The sequence below is a fragment of the Anopheles merus genome, chromosome 2L (assembly GCF_017562075.2).
Source record: "Anopheles merus strain MAF chromosome 2L, AmerM5.1, whole genome shotgun sequence".
Taxonomy (NCBI): domain Eukaryota; kingdom Metazoa; phylum Arthropoda; class Insecta; order Diptera; family Culicidae; genus Anopheles; species Anopheles merus.
The window spans coordinates 7,488,633-7,506,781 of NC_054083.1; the positions used below are offsets into that span (position 1 = coordinate 7,488,633).

The window sequence follows — 18,149 nt, forward strand, 5'->3', positions numbered from 1 at the left end:
CTCACTGAGTGTACATCTCAAAGTAAGTTTTCAAATCAAGGTTAAACATAGCTTTTGTTGCCCGAGTGAAGTTCGTTCGGATTGCCTGTGGCCAGTTTTTTTTTATCTAGAGTAAAAAAATTGCACGAGTAGCGAGCGAGGGAATGTGTATACCCTGTCTTTCAACGATGAGATTGTAAACAAAAAGGCTGCTCCTAGTCATGAGAGACATTATTTTCGGTTGAAGTGTGTTTTGTTATCTGCTTTAGGCAATTTGGTGTAGCAAAATGATAGCGTTCGCTTGGATTGTGTGAAAGCTATCCGGAAAAAGATTTGAAGCGTGGTAGCATTTGAATGTCTATAGTTAACGTGTGATTAGAGTGTAAGTGTAATGATGTGATCATCTTTTAGCTGGAAACGGATTCGAAAAATGCTAAAAAAAGAAATCCATTTACAAATCGTTTATTTTAACACAATTTGAATCCGTTTATATGCGATTTGTATCGTTTTTCCTACCCTGCACTTGTTTAACGAATTAATTATTCATCTCTTTGAAACAACAAGTGGCTGTTTGAATATTTAAACCTTGCCATGGCAACCATGCTTGACAACCGTCCAAACAGTTTGTGAGAGTGAGTACGCGCTACACGGTAGTGAAATATGAAGAATCGTTAGTTAAAAGGTTAAGTGGTATATGTAGGCTCAATGTAATGCGCCAAAGTATTTGTCTGAATATTGTTAACGAAGAGTAGTTTTGGAATTAGTTAGTTTTGTGTAGTAAAACTAGTCTCACCTAATCAGACTAAATTAAACTGATCTGAGATTTATTCTTTGGGTTTAATAAAACCAAACAAGCTAGCAACACATTTTGCGAAAAGAAGTGTTAAAATGCACTATAAATATTTAAAACAAACAACACACACAACACGCATTATGAACGAATTTTTAGGCTGCAATTCTGAAGACTTGTATTATCCAACGGATAAGCAACGATGACCACCGCATGTATTCCATGCGAACCCGGTAACAAAAATGCAGAAATTTCTTTCCGTGACCCAGTTTGGTTCTGGATCGGAAATAGTAAGATAATGTAAACGGTTCAGAAATAACGAAAAGGAACCCAACTTTGCACAACAATGTGCGATGGCACGATGATTGATGTCAGTAGGACAGTAAAGGTAGGATGATACCGATTGCTGCAGCAGATGCTGGACACGCTGAGTGGTTAAGGCGTCCATTGTAATTTAATTGGAATGACAGATGACGCCAGAACGCTTCGCGTGAAGAATGGGAGCAAGATTGTCTTGTTTTTTTGTGGTTTTATAAATTGAAATCGCTGGGGTATGGTATGAATCGCGTCATATAATGTTGACATTTTACGTATTATTGATTTTGTTTAGTTTCGGAATCCAGATTCATTTTTGACGATGTTATTTTTCCTATATATTATTATATTCTATCGTATGTAAAAATATGTAATACAATAATGAGTGGGACGGTCTCGTGGTATAGTCGTCCATACGTACGACTTAGCAACATGCCAGAGGTGGATTCAAGCCTGGTACAGGTTGTCCTCTGTAGCAAGGACTATTCCTTACTATTCAGCAGCGTGAAACTAAATATAATAATACAATAAAAATTTTATATACACATTAATAAGATGAATCTCATGAGCAATGTTGAGACCTTGCGCCTGTTTGAATTTATCTATTGACAACTTAGTAGGGTAGCAATGATTTTTTTTTGTTAATGGTGCACTTTGCCAAAGTCGTTTACAACACTATCACACTTTTAACAGCACTTATTAAAACGAAATTAAAGACGACATAAACTCTTTGATGCATCAATAAGCCCATGCATCAAGATAAGGTTTACATTGGTGCCGTTTCAAAGATAGTAGGATGTAAATTATTAAAACTTCCTGTTTTCGTCCAGACGATTGTAATGCAGAGCTGCTAACAAGTGTGCATATAATTTGATGTTTAAATACGATCCCTTGCAGCAATAGCAAACAGATCCACTTTGGCCAGAAAGGAACGAATTTACAAGGATATTGGAGTATGATTCTTGCTGAATCGAACTATAATGCAACAACGAAGCTACATGAACAACTGCACTTTAATTGTTGTATGCTAAAGGATCTATCATGAAATCTACTTAAGAAACGTACTGAGAGGTTTTCTATTATTTTCTCGGTTCGATTTAAAAAAAAAAAAGAGATACAAAGAGCCTTGGATCCACGAAACTCAGATTACTTGTTATGTTACAAATGACAAAGGAATGACCTAGGAATGACAAAGTCATACTATGAACCATTGAAAGCAATAGAATCATCACAGTTACATCGAACGACCCTGATTGATCATGCAAAAGAGTTTAAAAACTCTGTAAGAGAATTTCTTATTCTAATTATATTCGGAACAACGGATGTCATCGGTTTAGAGTCTTGCTCCGTGTTATCCATTTGTGTGGGTCTATAAGCAAACTGACAGATAATAAATAATAGTATTTCTTTATAAATAAATTATTGGTTTCTTAGTCAACCAACATTATAAATTATATGAGGAAATGCGCTACACGATATTAAATGTAAACGGTTTTTAGCTTACAATTTCTGCGAGGGAAATTCTTCCTATGCCAATATTTACCCTCGTTCGGCAACAGATACTCATTGAAATCCAATGCAATGCAAACAAAAGATTCTATTTTGTTCCGATTCTATGTCAACAGCATCAGTACGGCGGTTCTTAGATGCTCGCTGTGTCTTTGTTTGTTCGCTCATATTGACGTGGCCAACGCAAAACTCACAGGAAGGACGCAAAAGACAGTGGATGCTAGTACATTTCATCGTACATCAAAATTGTGATGCTAGTAATTCTATAAATAGTTTCAGTTTTATATCGACTGATAAATGTTTCAGCTTTAAAGTAATTCCAATGGAATGAAATCAATATGTTTTAGCAAAACGCGAATACCGATTATACTGCTATGTACCTGACAAAAAGACAAATTCTCCTGAGATACACATTCTGGAACCTGACATCGAATTATATTGCTTTTAAGGTTTTTATCGAACCACACGTCATTCATTTGATTAAAAAAAAAAATAGATTTGTCTTCATTAAATTGTTCTTACAATAAAAAAAAAATGCACCCAAAAACGTTTGCTGATCTCATGCAGCGACAGCGGAAAGCAAGAATTCAAGGCAAGAAACGTCACACCTTACTTAATCGACACAGTTCAACAATGAACGTTAACATAAACAATGGAATACTGTACTCGATTAAACACCAGATGTTTCAGTTTTGGACCGTATTTGATGATGAAAATGAATTTGCCTACTGCGTACGTCACTGTTGGCGCACATTTAGCAAGCAATATAATTGTTCAGGGAGCAAATAAAACTCGCCTGCCGTTGCAGGTGTTTGTTTATTGAAAGTAAATTTGTATTCCTCGGCTTACCGAAGCCGTTTAAAGTAGGTGTAACATTCTTCAAAACGCCGTCTGTAAAGGTTTTTTGTTCTTCTTTTTTCGTATTCGGTATACGCATGTAACGTACATCTTTAATTTGGTGCGTAGTGTGCAATTCCTCGTGAAACGCGTGCGAGGATTGCTCCTTTTTTACATCTTACATTTACGTACTTTTTCAACCTGCTTTAGTGATCGCAAATGGACAGTGTGTAAGACGCCAGATTCCCACGTGCGCCAGTGTGTAAACGCTATTTGGCGCCAGCATCTTTCATGAACAGCATGACATCAGCATGACAGCGATGATTGATCGCACGCGACACATCACGCGCGAAATCGTGCCGAATGATTCGCTATTTCGTCATCGTCGTGGAGGATCGGATGCACTGAGCGTACTTTTTGCACCATTAGGCAATTGGAGCTCGGTGCTTCGGGCGCAGTGATGCATTTGGTGGCAGCGTTCCAGCAGCTGTGCTTGAGAGCACAATTAGCGCGCGTTTGATTCGTGTTCTGTGCTACTGTGTGCCGTTATGAATTGAAAGGCTCGCAGCATTCGTTCTCTCTTTTCGTCTACTAATAGAGATGCTTCCAAATGCCAGCTGTCGGATGGATACGAAGATTGTGTTGGCACATTAGTGAAAGGCCGTGCAAGTAAAAAAAAGCATCATGAGTATTAATCGAGCCCGATGTGTAAAACATCTCATGAGACATCTCTTTCTAACACATGTGATCTTTTATGCGCTATTTGTTACAACCCCTTGATGCACTTTGCATTGAAACAGTAATACCGTTTTTGTGACCATATATATATATATACGGCCCATTTTATGATATACAATAAAATCGACCGATACATTTTTAAATTAAATCATAATTAATTCAATCAAAAACCAGATTTAGTAGGATTTCTACGTTCGCTAACTGGAGTGACGTTTTTATGGATTCATTGTTTTGATTGGCGTTGACTGCAATAAATATACCAAACTTGTTTTCATTTATGTTGATAAATGTGTTTAAAAGCGTTATATTGTTCGTCAGTAAGACCGATTTTAGAATACTGTGTTGTTGTTTGGTGCCCCAGCTCATTTACATCGATTGACCGCATAGAAAGAGTGCAGAGATCATTTACTCGGTATATTGTCAGCAAAATGCCCGGCTACACGTCAGATACCCTACCGGACTATGAGCAAAGATGCCATCTGTTGGGTCTGGACTCATTGGAGAAACGCCGTCACATTTCCCAAATAATGTTTGTTGCTTCGCTCATATCTCATGCTGTGGATTCACAAATCATTCATTCATCCCTGCATTTCTATGTTCCAATTCGTTCCTTGCGGCTTCGTGCTCCTTTATTTGTTCCAAATCGACCCACTTCAGTCGGTTTAAATGACCCTTTATTACGTGCTGTGGGATTGTTTAATTCCTGCGCACACCTGTTTGACTATCACCTCTCCTTACCATCCTTCCGATTCATCCTCCGAGCAAATATTTAATAAGTTTAGTTAATAGGTATGTTGTTAAAAATTCAATTCAGACAGCAGTTATGCAAATAAGTAAATAAAATAAAATAAAGTATAGTAATTCGTGTGGCATAAATTAATAGCAAGCGTGGGCAAAAGACCTTAAATTTGTGTGAAAAATGCACAATTGTGACAAATTTCTCTTCATGAGATTCTGGATGTTTCATGTTTTGGCGTTTAAGTGTTCTTTAACTGAGAATCACTCCAGCGGTCACCTACTGTATTTAACAACATGCCCGATCAATTCATTTGTTGAACGCTTTTAAGTTGGCATGTGTTTAAGTGGAACGCTCGATATTTGGCAATTGAAATTTCAACTCAAAAGCATGTCTTTGTATTCAATAACCTGTTTTAAAAAAAAAAAACAAAGAAATGTGAAGGTGGAAAATGAAATGGAGGTCTAATGAATAAATGTGCCAATTAAAAATCACAAACTCAATAGTTCGCAGGCAATCCAACTTCATCCTGTTAGGTTTGACTGTATTTGAACGGGTTTGCAATGACAACGTTTAACTTTGTATGTGATGTGTAGTAGTTTTTGTATATTTTTGTATGTTATTAAATTTCATTTTAAGACCCATTCTTCTTTCATTATTTCAACGCATAAATATTGATTTTTTATTTAATTGGGGAGTGATGAAAGAATGGTACGTGTTGCACCGCATTTGCAGGTTTGCAAATAATTATCAAAAATACAAATTGGCAAAGCCAATAGAAAAATAAGGAAAACCAATGAGGAGAGTATCCATACGGACCCATTGTAAAATTGTACAATGTAATAACATTTCATGTACGAACAAAACAATAAAGCTACAACAACTACTACTACTACTACTACGTGTTGCATCGTATTCAATGTCAACTCCAACGATATTATGTGGAATGTTTTCTGTGATATTCAGCATACCAACAACAAAGTTGAGATACGATTTTACGCATTGGAAATGAAGCTTGATAATGTGGCTAGAGGAGCCACATAACATAAGCCACACAACAAGACATAAGGGACACGAAGCGAAAAAATGAATGAAACACATCGTTTTTAATTTTATTTATTGAGTTTGATATTTAATTTTACATAAAAATAAAATACAGTCGAATATCATGAAACACCACTCAAACTAAAGACTGTTCTTTCCGAGCTAACCACATGCTCATCACAAACTCATAAAAAAGTATACGAGTTATTAAGGGTTAATTGAGGATGATGATTAATAGTAGCATATGTAAGATGTAGAGACTTGCTTTCTGGTCTTATATGCGGTTTCTTATCATTCAGGGTTTGCGAAAGACTGTCGACGATAAACTTTCACTTGTAATTGGGGTTAATTTTTAGATTGCCCCTTATCAAGCAGCTGCAGCAGTCCAAAAACACAGCTGTACACTATTATTGTCACCACAAGAAAAGAATGTTTTTCTACCATCTGCAACAAAAAAAATCATTTACTTTTTTGTTTGCGAAAACTGGCAAAAAAATCAAAATACTGTCACAAACGAGCCGGTAAAAATCACCATATGTTTGATTTTCTAATTTTAGTTTATTTCCAACCCCGGAACTAACCTTTCCGTTGAGCCGTATAGACGAAACCATGTGGTGAGAACATTTTTTTGCATTTGTTTGGTTGTCGACTGTGTGTGTATTGTGTTGAATGATTTTTGCTTTTCGTTTGCCATGTGCCTCATTCTACGTTTAGAAAAAGCGACGGGTGGATGTTGTAGTTTATTTTGCAAATGGCTTCAGCCACTTCCGAGTTTTTGCCATTATGAAGCGCCAGTTGTGGTAAAGGCAGAGGGAATTGTTTATTTGTTGATTGATTGTCTCAATATCTCGGTTGAACAAAACCCAAATCGTAGAGCAAACCATTTCAGCAATCTCCGTCCACTAAATGTGTCTATCAAATGTGATGTTTGATTCTTTGCTGCCGTTTAGTTTTGCAGCATCTGTGTTGATAATTAAATGTTATGATTTATTTACGTTACTGTTGATTAGTGTTTATCCTTCCACATTCTATTCTATCAAGTTTAGTTGTCGCAGAACGCTATGTAGCAATTGAATTTTGTTCAGCGATTTTGTGCATATTGTAGTTTGTATTTAGTTTAAAAAATACGTAAATTGTGTACAAAGAATAAGAGGACTTTTAAAACTATAAGCTGATGGTTTATAATAAAATAATCCCTCTCCTAGAGTTTGTTCTGTATAATCGTATATAGTCTATAAGCACTAATTTAAGTACATTCATGTAGGATCTTCAAGATACCGATGGATTAATCAATAAACATATTAAACATATTAAACATAATCTTTAAGAAGGTATGTTTGATTTTGTTTGATTCGCTGATTTATTTTCTCAGCGATTTGTTCAAACACATTGTATTACTGACATCACGATTGCTCAGTCTGCATTCACTTTTGTCTACATTTACGCTTTAAATGGTTTTTTTTAAAATTTAGTCGTTCATAGGCAAAGTCGCATAGAGGAGATTTAATGTAAAGACACAGACGATATTAAAAGGACGTTACAATTTTTTGTTGTAGTTATTTTGTTATATATTGCATTACCTCACTTTTTAACGAAACTGTTTCGTCTTCTTTATTTTGCAAGTTGTTACTGCTCTCTAACACGCTCCGAATCCGCTTCTACCTATGGTATGTGTAAAACGGGACGATATCTTACAAATATGTAAACAAAGATTTTCCCTGCGGCATGTCTTTCGTTCTTGGTCCGATAAATTAGCGTATGCAAACAATTATCGAAGCGATATATTTTTAATCAACTTTAACGAAGCGACCAATTACTCATCTGTTGGCTGCAGAAGCCCTCGGAAGCGAAAGCCGAAAAGAAAGACATTGTGAAAAGTGGTATAGGTAGCAATGGTGTGCTGAAAGAAACGTCTACTGACAGATCGGTACTGGCGGTAATTGAGTATTTAAAACATACATCCAACACGCCAAGCCGAGTGTGAAAACATGCAACAGAAAAATGGTGGGCCACAAAACATCTACTGTAAGCTATAGTAAATATTTAAAATGTATTTGAAGGACTTTATTTTTACCACAAAGTAGTAAGAGCGATACACATTTGAAAATGCGTTTAAGATCAAATATAATAATTGCATTCTTTTTGAATGATACTCTATACTCTCGAAATGTGAGTGAAATTACACAGTTAATATTTCGCATAGCTAATACGTTGCTCATATATTCAACAATGCGTAAAAATGAGCAAAGATAAATCGTTAGCACACACGGTAAAACAAACAAATTAATCGGTTGATTTTAGGCAACACACAACTAACGGTACGAAAACAATCGAATAAGTAGCATCGGCACACAAAACGTTTTGATACCAATTCCTTTGAAGTTATAAATAATACTGATGCAAAAAGAAGGCATAACACACTATTTGTTTTCCCAGGGGGCCAATTTGGCTGCCGCTGACCGATGATCACACATATCTCACCCAGATGCGTCCAGCATGGGACTTAACTGTGGCTAGCAGCAAAAGGAACAGAGAACGACGCCAACAGGAGCAAAGAGAGCACAATTTGCTGGAGCGAGTAACTATACACTAGAGTTTTTGGAGTTTCTCATTGTTTGGTTGAAGCTTAAGATGCTCTATTCAAAACTTTCTAGCGACTGGCGGCTGGGGACAAATGTTAACAATCCTCAATAATTTATCAGTTGCAGATCAGAGCATGTAGCAGGTTGTTGCTAATGTGTCGTTACAGTATTACTGTTTGGTAGTAATCAAGGAAGGGGAAATTAGAAAAGGAACGCATGTTTAAAAACCATTCCACCACTCGTGAGCACAGTTTCGCAGTGGTGAGTAACCATGAGTTCGGGTTTGAATTAGAAAAAAATGAGTTGCACATGCATGGAAAACGAGAAACACGATAGACGGGTTTCATCCCATCTGTAAGCGGTTGGCTTTGTAGATGATTATCTTTCACGAGAAAATCCGTCTTCTGCGCTTGAGTTACTACGATCTGACCGCTGTACCGGGTTCGTGGGTAGAACGCTATTTTCAGTTGCGATCTGGGCCACCGTGAGGGCAACAGCGTTCGACGCAGTCCGTCCAATGGGATTATGAGCAGTTTCGTACACGTATGGTGTGAATCCGTGAAAAAGTGATAATTTAGTGTTTTCAACATTGCTGTTAAAAGTTCTATTGATTTTAGAACCGTTTTCGTGTTTGAATTGCATCTTCTTTAGTGGCTGTGATTTACGTGAAAATTGGGCGCTAGTGGGCATATTATTGGCATTATAAACGAAAACATTAGCATACCGACAAACGTTAAAGGAAGTGATACTTCAGTTAAGAGATGCTAGATATCAAATACAAAAAATAGGTGCAGGTGTCGAACAGTTTCCTTAATCTTTCCTACAATTCTGCTTAAAAAATGTTATTGAAAAATGGCGAATCCATAAAAAAAATACAAATTATTCTATCAAAACAGATTACTGAGACCCATAAAAAACGTTCGATTGACCCATTCAAAATGCATTATAGCTGTGTTTGTTTGTTTAGAATATTACAATGCCTAGTGTATATCTAAACAGCTAAGTAGCACGGCCTCAATTCTACAGAGTGCAATAAATGCAATACTGCATTTTTGTGATGACGGCTTTCACTTCGAAACCTCATCCAGTCACAAAACATCATATTGGGTAAGGTTTGTCAAAATTTGTCATTCAAATTTCAACAAAACATGTGTATGCGTTTATGGTAGATTCGGCGATCGGTGTACATCGTTCGTCCCTTGTGGCCAGTGTGTCAACAGCGTGTGAGAAAGACCAGAAACAAAAGTTCATTCCCTTCTTTTTTCTTCTCAGGGGAGTGAGAATTATTTTTAAACACCCAAATCCCGTATTTCAAGCACCGTTGGCAGAGGGAAGGTGGCAAACATCAGAGAATTTTGGGGCCCATTTTGACAGTGTGTGCGTTTCTTTCGTTTGTTTAACTGTACACCTAGAGACACGATCGGTTTTGCCTTTCATCGGTGCTACCCACTGTGTAATGTTTCATGGTGGCGGTATTTCATGCACTGTCTAAACTTCCTGCTTCTAGCATCTTGTTTCGGACCCTGTTAGCCTTCATTGCGGGTGTGTTCTCAAAAGAAAAAAAAATCGTCTTATTCTTGCGCTGTGTCGCGTGGCGTTAGAAGCTGGAGCATAGCGGCTCGTGCTCTCGCGTAAACTGTTTTCAGCTGTGGGAATTTATCTTCGTCGTTCGCGACAACCGAGCCGCGAAAGCGAAGCTCATATTTTATCGGCACAGCGGGAAGTTCGACATTTTGCCACGATCTCTCCCGATCTTTCCCGACCTGGTTCGTAGTACCGTTAGTTCCCAGGATTGACAGGACTCGGTCAACACAGCCCTCGGGAGGCTGAGGCTCGCATAGTTTATTTTTACCCCGGTGATCGGTCCCTTCTGCAAGTACCCATAACGTACGCAATATTGACGAGCCGTAATCCGCGCCCGCACTGCAAGATAACAAACAACAGCGCGGTGAGAAATGGACCGAAAATACAACAGCCATCGTGTAGCGAGAACCAATTTAAAGCGATGCGATGCGGGATCCCTTGGTCGGGATTGATTGCAGTGCGAACCACCGTTTGAGAGACGAGGTGCAAAATGATTGCGTGCACGATCGCGATCAATTGTGCGACGCGGTGGGGCATTCATGAGTGACATCCGTACACAGCCGAACAGACACGGTTGACATTCTACCGAAGCAAATAGGAACGAAAAAAAGTGTAAAAAATAACCCGCATTTCCCGGCTCGTGTGCTCATTTGCCCGGGAGAAAATAATTGTACATCTAGTGAAAACTGCAGTGTTCATTTCTCGTAGATCGTCCGTGTGACAGCGAGCGTATGTGCATGTATTGGGAGAAATTTTCACGAAATTTAGCAATCGTACGTACCATAGTGATGCAGTAGATAAAAAATCGACAATGCTCTAGTGCTTCCCTGTACCGGACTGGTAGTGTAAGAAAATGTGAACTACTCGGTAGATATGGTGTGAGATTTTTTTTTGTCGAGTCATATTGTACGTAGCACCGATGGTGGTAGTGAAGTGTTCGAGTTAGCTAAAAGTTTCTTACAATGAAACACGAAAGTCAGCGGTGGTGATGAGTGCAGTGCGAACCAGCGTAGAATAGTGCATGTGTAAAATTAAAGCAGAGCAGTAGAATAGATACAGCAGGCATTGGGTGAAAATTGCCATTGGCGACAGCAAGGTGTGTGCATTTCGAGCGAAAAGAAAAAGTCACACAGCCGTGAGCAAAAGTGTACCGATCTCAGTGGTAGGGAGCTGATAGTTCTGATCAGCGATCGACAAAGTTCAAAACAACAGGGGCGAAGAACGAGCAACGGTCGATAATGTCGACTACTTCGATTTCACGAGAAGAAGAGCGCAAGCCGCTCATGGAGGAGTTTTACCGTCAGCGGCGTATTCTTCTTGGCTGCACAATTCTTATCGGGGTGGCAGCCGTCATATGGATTGTGGCCATTTCTACCGATCACTGGTTCGTCGTAACAGGTGGCCAAGGTAAGCAACATGTGGGGCACTTCTTACCTGCTTATTTCCCGATTCGATTCGAAACCCAGGCGAACGTAAACATTGATACATTCGGCGGGTTTATCGTAACAAATCGTTTAAAATCAGGAGGGAAAATAATGTTAACACGCACACACATTTGAACAAAAATGCCGGGCTCGCTAGGATAACCAGATAGAGGTTCTATAAATAAAGAATACAGATTCCATAGTGAAACTCGCGGAGGGAACGGCCAGTTCTGCTGGCATGGTATGGAGTAATCAGCGCAACAACCGTATTGTACTGACTAGTGTTGTAATTTATTAATTCCAACAGCGAATGATCCCACCGCTCATTCAACGGTACGCGGTGTTTTGAAATGAAAGAAAACGCGTGCAGGGGCACCAGGCACCTCCATCGGAGATAGTATTCGTGCCGCACAATCAACCAGAAGAGTTTTACTTAACAGGAACTTTTTTTTACGTTACATTGTAAACCGTCTCGTAGCCATTGTCGTAGAATTCATGGCGGTTTCATGTTTCCTCTGAGTGGTAGAAACAAAAGTCCAACATTTTTTGAATGATTGCCAACTAGTGAAATGATGAGATTTGGCATTCGAAAGTAGAAAAGACTGGGAAGCGAATCGACCAACGAAAATTATTTTCGTATAGGTAACGAACAATGAGTTATATCGGTAAAGGACAAATTTAATATAGTTCAATGACTACATGCATTGCGTTGGCTGAGATATTACTTTTGTTAAAATTATTGTATTAATAAAACATTGTTCCTATTTTTCATATAATATACTTAATTTACCTAAAACTTATATTACGATCGTGTGTTACAAAAGAGAAAACTTGTTAGTTATAATGAATAAAGCTTTGTTGATGTGTTGAAAATGAGTTATTGCATCCTTTGCATGTGTAGGCAAATATTCTGCAAACGTGTGGTTTGTCATGCATATGGAGTTCAAAAAAGAGAACAACGCTTATAATTTTAACGGCGAGCTGAACATGTGTTACAGTGGCTGTTTCGACAGCTTGACAAAACACGAAAAGGTCGTTTAATCTTCTGCACAGACAGCTCATAATGCGCTTTGAAACATATCATAATGATAAACGAAAAATGAGGAATAACTTCTTTGCCTTTGCTTTTCGTTTTGCATCAATCATTTCAAGCATCCATCTTGTTGTAATGTAAAATGTCAAAATGTGTATCAGCTTAGATTCAGGTTCCGGAACGATTGCAATATTTGGTCAGAATAATTACATGTTCGCCCTTATGGTTATAGGGTATGCGAATGTGTTAGCTGAAAGCAATATGGTACAGAAATGATAGTAAACTGGATGTGTTTGAAAGCTGTGTAGGGAAGATCAATAGGCGTGATCAGTTTGCATAATGATGTGTGTAAAGTTTTACAGCACTTTTTCATTTCGCACAACACATTTATTGTACATAAATGCAAATGCAAATGCATGAAAACTGTGAACAGAAGAAAACCCTGTACTGCCTAGAGCAGGGATCTTCAAACTTATTACTTCGCGTGCCGCATTGCTTCGCAAATTTTGAAGGCCCTTTTTGAGGGTCAATTTTTGGTACTTTTCACAAATGCGAGATTGTTTAAATCTCATTTTGATAAGAGAATACTAGAAGAATATATGTCCAATTTCTTCAGATTTATTCTGTTGAAACTTAATTTAATAAATCTAGCATTGAAATTTTAATTGAAGTACTCAAAATAATAAGCAAGTTCATTCCACGGGCCACTTTATTGATTATTGAAGGCTGCATGCAGCCCGCAAGCCGTACGATGGAGACCTCTAACCTATCATAATATAACCATTCACTATGAATGAATCATAACTCACTCAATATAAAACGATCGAAACTATAAGCACTCATGCTTACACTTCGATAAACTGTTAAGTAAAATTTAATATCTCAAAATTGCATAGCGTAACAAATTTCCACTTTTTGTAATCGGGGCATCAAGATTTTGTAAACAAAAGCGCACATTTAATAATTGAAGTAAATCAATATTGGCTCTCCGTCTTTGCTGAAATTTAATCGATCGAATCGAACGGGCTTCCGACGAGGTGCTGAGAATAGGACAAAATTGTTTGGTACATGTTTACTTTGCGTTTCACAAGCAACAGGGAAAGTTCACTGCGTCTGAAATGGTACGGTAGGTGGCAACGCTACTGTTCGTTCATACAACGTTGTGCGTGGCTACCGTGGTACAAAATTTCGGTGTAGAGCACCAACACAGTTGTCCGCAAGCTAGCTGTTGTTCATATTATAGCTAAATCAAATCGTAGGAAAAAAGAGACGAGGTTGTATTCAAGTTTCGCTAGCCAATACTCATTACGTTGGGTGAGAACATTTTGTAAATTGGCCAGATTAAAAATAAGACCTGTTTGCAGTGCGATTAAACTGCAGAAACTTTCGACTGCCCTGTTTTGGCCGGTACGAACGGAATATGTAGATGCAACGTTCAGCGAATGTAATTAACGCGGAAGACAAACAGCCATATGTCAGGATTAAGCGGCGAGCGACTAGCTCGTGGCGGTCGTCTCGGTCAGCTGTCACATTTATGCTTCGCTTACCTTCACTCTCGTCCATCACAAATCGCTCTCCTCACACCGCTGGGATCTTTCCACCGTTAATGATAATTATCATTTGAAGTTTGAACTTGTGTTTCTCCCTGGCAGGAATTTTCATACCGGAAACGCGACGATACTTCAAAACATCACACTCGGGCCTTTGGAAGATATGCCGCTACGGTGTCATTCCGGCCGTGATGGCTCAGTCGAATGCGACACGCAACTTTACGACATTGTCATTTGTGAACGAGAATCGCATTGCAACGATGCGTTCGACTATTGCGAAAGAACCATACATCAAAGATTTCCTTAGTGCCGATTTAAAAATGGAAAACCTGACCGAGGTGGACGACACCTTCCGGAGGCAACTGTTTGCGTCGTGGATCGTGAACGATGCGGACCGATTCCACGAGCTGAAGGGTCTGTTCCACGAAATTACGGGCAAGGTGCGCCAGCAGGACACGGTGGCTGTTCAAAAGCTCAAAAACCCACCGCTGATGATGCTTGATCCGACCGATTTAAACTCGGTGCGCGAGACTCTCAAAGAGCCGGTAGCCGCCGTGCTGACCACAGTCACCATCAACTCGACGGACATCAACGTTCTAATGCCTATCACGCTGTCCGAGGCCCTGTTCGACGACTGGGAGCACCGGCCGGGAGTGATTTATTTACTTTGGAGCTTCGCCAAAGCGATGAACATCCCGCCATTCATCGTCAGCCCAAATGGCACCAAGTATATCATACGACCGCCACTTCCGCCCAAGAAAGGCCGCATTGGCAATGGATATGAGTACACCCCGTTCAGTATGTGTGACCACAATGATACAAGCTAAGGCACATTTGAGATGTTAAATTATGATTGTCGTGTTTTTATTACAGAAAAATGTAAATTCCACAACCTTTTCCCATCGGACGACGAGATTCTCCAGGATCCTGCTATCGATGACGAGCTGCTCGGTGAGTACTAAACGATGAAGTTTGATTTATTTTGAGTATGGAAGTTTTATTCCTGTAATTAACAGCACGGGAGCTGCAATGCAATATTGCACAATTTCACAAGCATTTCATTTGATAAGCGGTTTGCTGTTGCGAATGAACCGATGATATATATAAAATGCATCCTACCCCGTAAATAACTACCCACTACACCCCATTGCTACATTACAATTACAATTAACGACATTCACCTCCTTCCCATTAAAACTTAAACTGCATTTATTTACATCAACACACCGACGAATGTGATGATCATCCACATTTTGTAGAGAAAGACGAAGCTTTCTACAATCCTGAGTTCGAAACCGAAGGTACGCATCGGCCACATACAGACACACGAACAGCGCCATTTACAGCACTTAAGCTTACCGATCAAACTAAGCAGAACCTAACATACAGTAGACGTGTGGAAATGGCTTAATACATGACCATTCTATTTCCATATCACCTGTGAAAGCACATTTAAGTTAGCTGTGGAGAGTTTTCTCACAGTACAGTTGAAATTCAATTGTTGAACGCTTTTTAGTTGGCATGCTTTTTAATTAAACTTAGGTTGACAGTTCAACTGAAAAGCATGCCTTTGTATTGGAAAACAATGCAATAGTTGGTAGACAATCGAAGTTCAACCAATATGCCCATGCTGTAGATCTTCATCTGTTTGTGATATTACTGTTTGTGATGTTTAATTAGTGTAGTTTGATTATGTGCTTTCGTTTCGAGTAGCGTAAAATACCCATATGTAACTTAGAGCATAGTTATAGTAGATAGTGTTTTGTATCCCAGTGATCATATATAAAGTAGCATTTGAAGCAATCAACACGATCAAGCAATACTCTTTTATTTATCGCATTGCTCCAGGGACTACACGCGGCTTAAGAAGCCTTCAAAAACCACATTTTAAAACCTCGCAGAAAACACGAAGAAGCGTAGTATGTTAACGATGAGATAATATACCGAGACCTGTGTGTTTGACAGACAAAAAGTGCATAAAACGATTCTGCAGTTTCTGTCAGCAGCTTGCACTAGTGGGGATATCCGGAGCGTTGCATGTGTGCCGTCATAATTCATGCTAGGTTAAGCATTTCGCTTTGGCTGTTAATTTTCTCTTGCCAGTCATAAAAAACGACCGTAAAACCAAAGTACAAGAGCAGGAGGACAAGGAAACTTGTCTGCAGACTGTCTCGTCAGTGAGTTTTCACGCCGCGTGCGTGGGTTACTAAAACATTGTGCTGCATCGTTGCATCGAGATTTGTCCATAATTCAAATTTTTATCACTACATCGTGTAACGAAATACTTCGATGCGCGGTAAACAGAATGTTTTAACTTCATTGTACGCTTGCTTTACAATACAACTTGTGGTGGTTTCGTGTCAAATCTTTTTAACAGAAAATATCCACTTCACTCAAAATTGAAATGCAAATGCAATTTTATGCTCTTTGATGATTAAGTTTAATTTTGTAACAGATTTTTTTTATAGATGTACAAAACTGTCAATAATACAACGATTACGCGCGTATTTTGCAGTCAAACCTACCTTAATAGAATAACAATGGTATCGTGTATCGACTGGTCATTGGTGCATGAGTATATGTAGTAACACCATTATTGCTATTCCTATTTCCTAATAAGTGTTTCTTGTGAATGTTGAAACCACCTCCAGTTTGTAAACTGGATTGAATACACCAGCGAGTGCAATTATTGGTCGGTAAAATAAATATTGTTTTTCGTTTCGCAGACTACAGCCGGACCGAAGCATCGTTTGCTTGCATTACAGTCTTTGTGATGGTGATGGGATTCATCTTTTCGATCTACACGTTTTTAAATCCACGCTACATGTTTAAACGGTTGGCCGGTGGAATACATTTCATATCAGGTACATTGACAATACTGTAATGTAAACCGCAACGCTTAGCTATGAGTATGTAGTATGAGTTTAATCATATCCTTTGCTTTCGTTATTTGCAGCTGCGACAAGCATTGTCGTTATTCAGGTGTTGGTAGCTTCCGTGGAGTACGAAAAGGAAAACATATCCTATACCTTCCCGAAAGGTGCCAAATATAGGTAAGTAAGCGAGACCGTTATTTGCCCACTTATCGCCAAGTAGCATTTTGGTTCACAATTTTCCCTAATCAATTCACACCTTTCTTTGTGGTTTGTTCACAACAGCTATGGGTACGGATTCTATCTGGCTTGGTTCGTATTTTTATCCAATATCTACGCTGGTTTGATGTTCATGTGGTATTCAAAGAAAAGGAAAGGCAATAAAGCAGCTACCGAAGAGCTGGGTATGGCCGATGAACCCATCAACATTGGGCGATAAGCAACGAACGGCTGTCATTTTCGAGCCAAAAACCAAAGACAACGCACGAATTAGGCAGAGATTGGTTCCGAATCCCCACAAAGAAAAACGTCCTTTGCGGTAAAATAAGTGGGTTAAATAAGTCTGTCAGAAACCTTCCTGATGGTGTTTTTAACGAAGAAAAAAAAAACGAAAGAAGCATTAAGACAATGTTTTTTTTTTAATTTTATTTCGTATTTTTTGTTGATCACTTCTGTTTTCTCTATTTGTGACTGTGTCGTGCGGATACATCATGGTTTGTTTTTATGTTTACAATTAACTGTTACATTAAGTGTTACGTGAACAATAAAGATAAGAAAGGTTGTTTCAATATTTTACGCGATACAATGAAATGGATGGAAAGAAAAAGTTGAAAAATGTTTAGTTTTATATCTAAAATATTCCTTAACATTGGAGAAAATGATTTTGTAAGAAAAACATAAAATTAGAAATGAGATGGGAGATGACTCACTCTAGTTCACTGACTATCAGTTATGGCGTCACATTTATAACAAAATAAAGGTTTAGAGCCAAAACCTGCGCAATCCTCTATTTTGTGTTTTAAAAATTGTGTTCTGTTTCTTTTTAAAGGTTGGTCAGCACATGAATATTGCTATTTCCCAAAACATCATCAATATTACATCTAATGTATAAGTGATTGAATGATTGTTGACAATGTTACAATGTTAAGGTTAAAC

General features: G+C 38.5%; 1 protein-coding gene across 11 annotated transcripts; it reads left to right on the plus strand.

The window, feature by feature from the left end:
* On the plus strand, window positions 1-17,784 carry LOC121593485. Of its 11 annotated transcripts, none has more exons than XM_041915846.1 (7): window positions 1-22; window positions 10,823-11,521; window positions 14,224-14,919; window positions 14,995-15,072; window positions 16,848-16,985; window positions 17,078-17,174; window positions 17,280-17,784. In XM_041915846.1, exons 2-7 carry the CDS (start codon window positions 11,353-11,355, stop codon window positions 17,431-17,433), a joined length of 1,332 nt encoding a protein of 443 aa, XP_041771780.1. In that variant the 5' UTR covers window positions 1-22; window positions 10,823-11,352; the 3' UTR covers window positions 17,434-17,784. The 11 variants fall into 11 exon arrangements, with proteins under 11 accessions (XP_041771780.1, XP_041771776.1, XP_041771786.1 ...); XM_041915842.1 differs by lacking the exon at window positions 1-22 and adding an exon at window positions 8,971-9,073; XM_041915841.1 differs by lacking the exon at window positions 1-22 and adding an exon at window positions 8,979-9,078.
* The last annotated feature ends 365 nt before the right edge of the window (window positions 17,785-18,149 follow it).

Coding starts and splice junctions, on each gene's coding strand:
- LOC121593485 (XM_041915846.1), top strand. CDS start 11,353: ATGTCGACTACTTCGATTTCACGAGAAGAAGAGCGCAAGCCGCTCATG. Junction 11,522..14,223: donor CGTCGTAACAGGTGGCCAAG/GTAAGCAACATG, acceptor TCTCCCTGGCAG/GAATTTTCATACCGGAAACG. Junction 15,073..16,847: donor TATCGATGACGAGCTGCTCG/GTGAGTACTAAA, acceptor TTCGTTTCGCAG/ACTACAGCCGGACCGAAGCA.